The 2,375-nt window shown below is 43.8% G+C and overlaps 1 protein-coding gene across 1 annotated transcript in view; it reads right to left on the reverse strand.

The window, feature by feature from the left end:
• The window catches only part of LOC101853798 (chymotrypsin-like serine proteinase), a gene marked incomplete at its 5' end in the record, with an annotated part of 10,524 nt that extends 8,359 nt beyond the window's left edge, over positions 1–2,165 (reverse strand). The window contains 2 exon segments of the mRNA XM_013084144.1: positions 374–525; positions 1,988–2,165. Coding sequence (XP_012939598.1) covers positions 374–525; positions 1,988–2,165 — 330 coding nt within the window.
• Between the last annotated feature and the right edge of the window lie 210 nt (positions 2,166–2,375).

Raw genomic sequence — 2,375 nt, forward strand, 5'->3', positions numbered from 1 at the left:
GATCTCCTCCGAGATTTTTCGCCCTTGTCCGAGAAGGCTAGGTGTAGATCTTTCCTACCAGAAGATCAGGGGTGTGGCAGAAAGACAGCAGTAAGGAGGAGCCTAGGAGTAGCAGTAGAAAGGCTGCAGAAAGAGTCAGGAACCCAGAGGAGGGGGCAAAGGAGGTGAGGGGGTGGGGGCAGAAGGTGGGGGCAGAAAGAGAGAAAGAGATAGAGATAGATAGATAGATAGATAGATAGATAGATAGATAGATAGATAGATAGATATAGATATAGATATAGATATAGATATTCTTTGGCACTGATTTGACTTAAATGTGTTGCAAGTGCCGTAAATTGATTACTAAAACGTATCTAGAAAAGCCAGGGCTTACGCTGCAAGCGGTGCTCAGCTTGTAGGGCCAGTCGAGCGTGCACAGCTGTTTCTTAGAGATGGAGCTCCGGGCCAGTCTCCAGAAGTCCCGGCACAGCTTATTGGAGATGATGGTCGTCTCTGTTCTTTGCAAGATGAACCTATTATCGATGTCTGGACGAGAAGAAAAGAGATCAAATAGTTTACGTGACAGCTGGGAGCCAAGGAGTCAAACAAAAACATAAAGTAGTAAAAAGTGACGTGGTAGAAATTAATGGAAAATTCGTGTAAAGTGGTTATCCAAAGGACACAACTTTGGGCACTTGACGGGTTTCGAACCCTTGACCTTTCGATGACGAGCCTGACAGCCTAACTACTAGACCACCGACGCCACACAGTTACAGTACCGATGGGAAAAGGACGCAAGAAAAGCAAACCCTTAGCCAATGGTTCACCTCCACTAAGCTCTATTTTTTTTTAAATTGCTGTTTCCTAATCTGCGGTATCAGTAGTATGTGCTCAATAAATATTTTTGCCCCCCCCCCCCCCCCAAAAAACATCTCTCTCTCTCTCTCTCTCTATCTCTCCCCCCCTCCTTGAAGGCAGTGCTACTGACTGAAGTGTCTTTAGGCCATTCCCAAAGGGAGGATATTAACATGTTCTTATGCACAGTAGAATTGTAAACGGGCTGATTTATCAATGGAACTGCGGCTTTTTCTTTCCTAATCCTTACTATGGTCATTTTCCTCTACTTCTTTTGTATCTTTGTCACTCTCTTGTGAACTGCTATTTCCGGGGTGCCTTGATAGTCGAAGCAGACTTTATGCTGTTGAGGCTAGAGAAGTGAGCAGAGTAAGCCTGATTCCCCGTTTGGACTTCTCTGTTGACATCCACCCCTAGGCGCTCATAATATGACCTTATGCAGTTGCGAGCGCCGTAAAACCTTACTAAAACTAAAAGTAAATATTTTGTTGAAACTCAATTTTACACACTGAATAAAAAGCAAAAAAACATACATCATGTAGGTACAATTGCTACAAAAGTGAAACAGTTTATTTACTTTCTCTTGAAAAACTTGGCTTTCTGATCTGGACTTAGACGTTTTTAACAGCTTGCTGGAGTAACGCAGGAATAAAGAGGTTCAAGACATTCCTACCGGCATCTATGGTGTGTAGCGGTTAAGAACTTTGCTGTCGCACGTAGAACACCCGAGTTCGATTCCGGAGTGGGGGGAGGGAGGATTTTTATCGAGTATCTCCTTCTTACTGTTGGGATTTTGAAAGCTTAGAACTTTTCAACAGCTTGCTGACTTAACGCAGGAATAAAGACGTTCAAGACATTCCTACCGGCATCTATGGTGTAAAGCGGCGAAACTTTTGCTGTCGCTCGCAGGACACATCAGTTCGATTCCAGAGTGGGTTGGGGGATTTATCGAGTATCTCTGTCTTGCTGCTGGGATGTTGTACCCATCTCAACACGGTTTGGCCGTGACAGGCAGAGTTGGGAACCCGCCTTCTAAATGTTACATTGTGTCGACGGAGGCGTAGAACACAGGCGTACACATTGAAAGCTAAGAAAAATGTCCCTCTGGGACAATAACGTATTATTTTATCTATTTTTTAAGATAAAGACATACCTCGTCTGTTGACGCCCCATCCGGTAAGGCTGCACCGCTGGTTCACAAAGCTCCCCCGGACAGCCAGGGGAATGATTTGAACGGTCTTCGTGATCGTCGCGCACTTTTCCAGGGTTAGGACAGCGATGTCGTTGGGCACATAGATTTTGCCCACCTTATACCGAAAGTACTCTGGATGCTTGAGAGACAATCGGTTTTCTAGAGTTGAATTAATACGAACTGGTAACCTATCGCTACCCTAGAATTACAAAGTTCTATCTGCTCTGTACCTAGTTTTGAGAAATTTGACGTTAAAAATCTTTGAGTTTCACAACATGTCAAGCTTTTTCAAATACATGTACAATTCTTTGAATATCCTGATAACGATTCTGGATGGTATTATGATTTT

This window comes from Aplysia californica, unplaced genomic scaffold, assembly GCF_000002075.1.
Source record: "Aplysia californica isolate F4 #8 unplaced genomic scaffold, AplCal3.0 scaffold00274, whole genome shotgun sequence".
Taxonomy (NCBI): Eukaryota; Metazoa; Mollusca; class Gastropoda; order Aplysiida; family Aplysiidae; genus Aplysia; species Aplysia californica.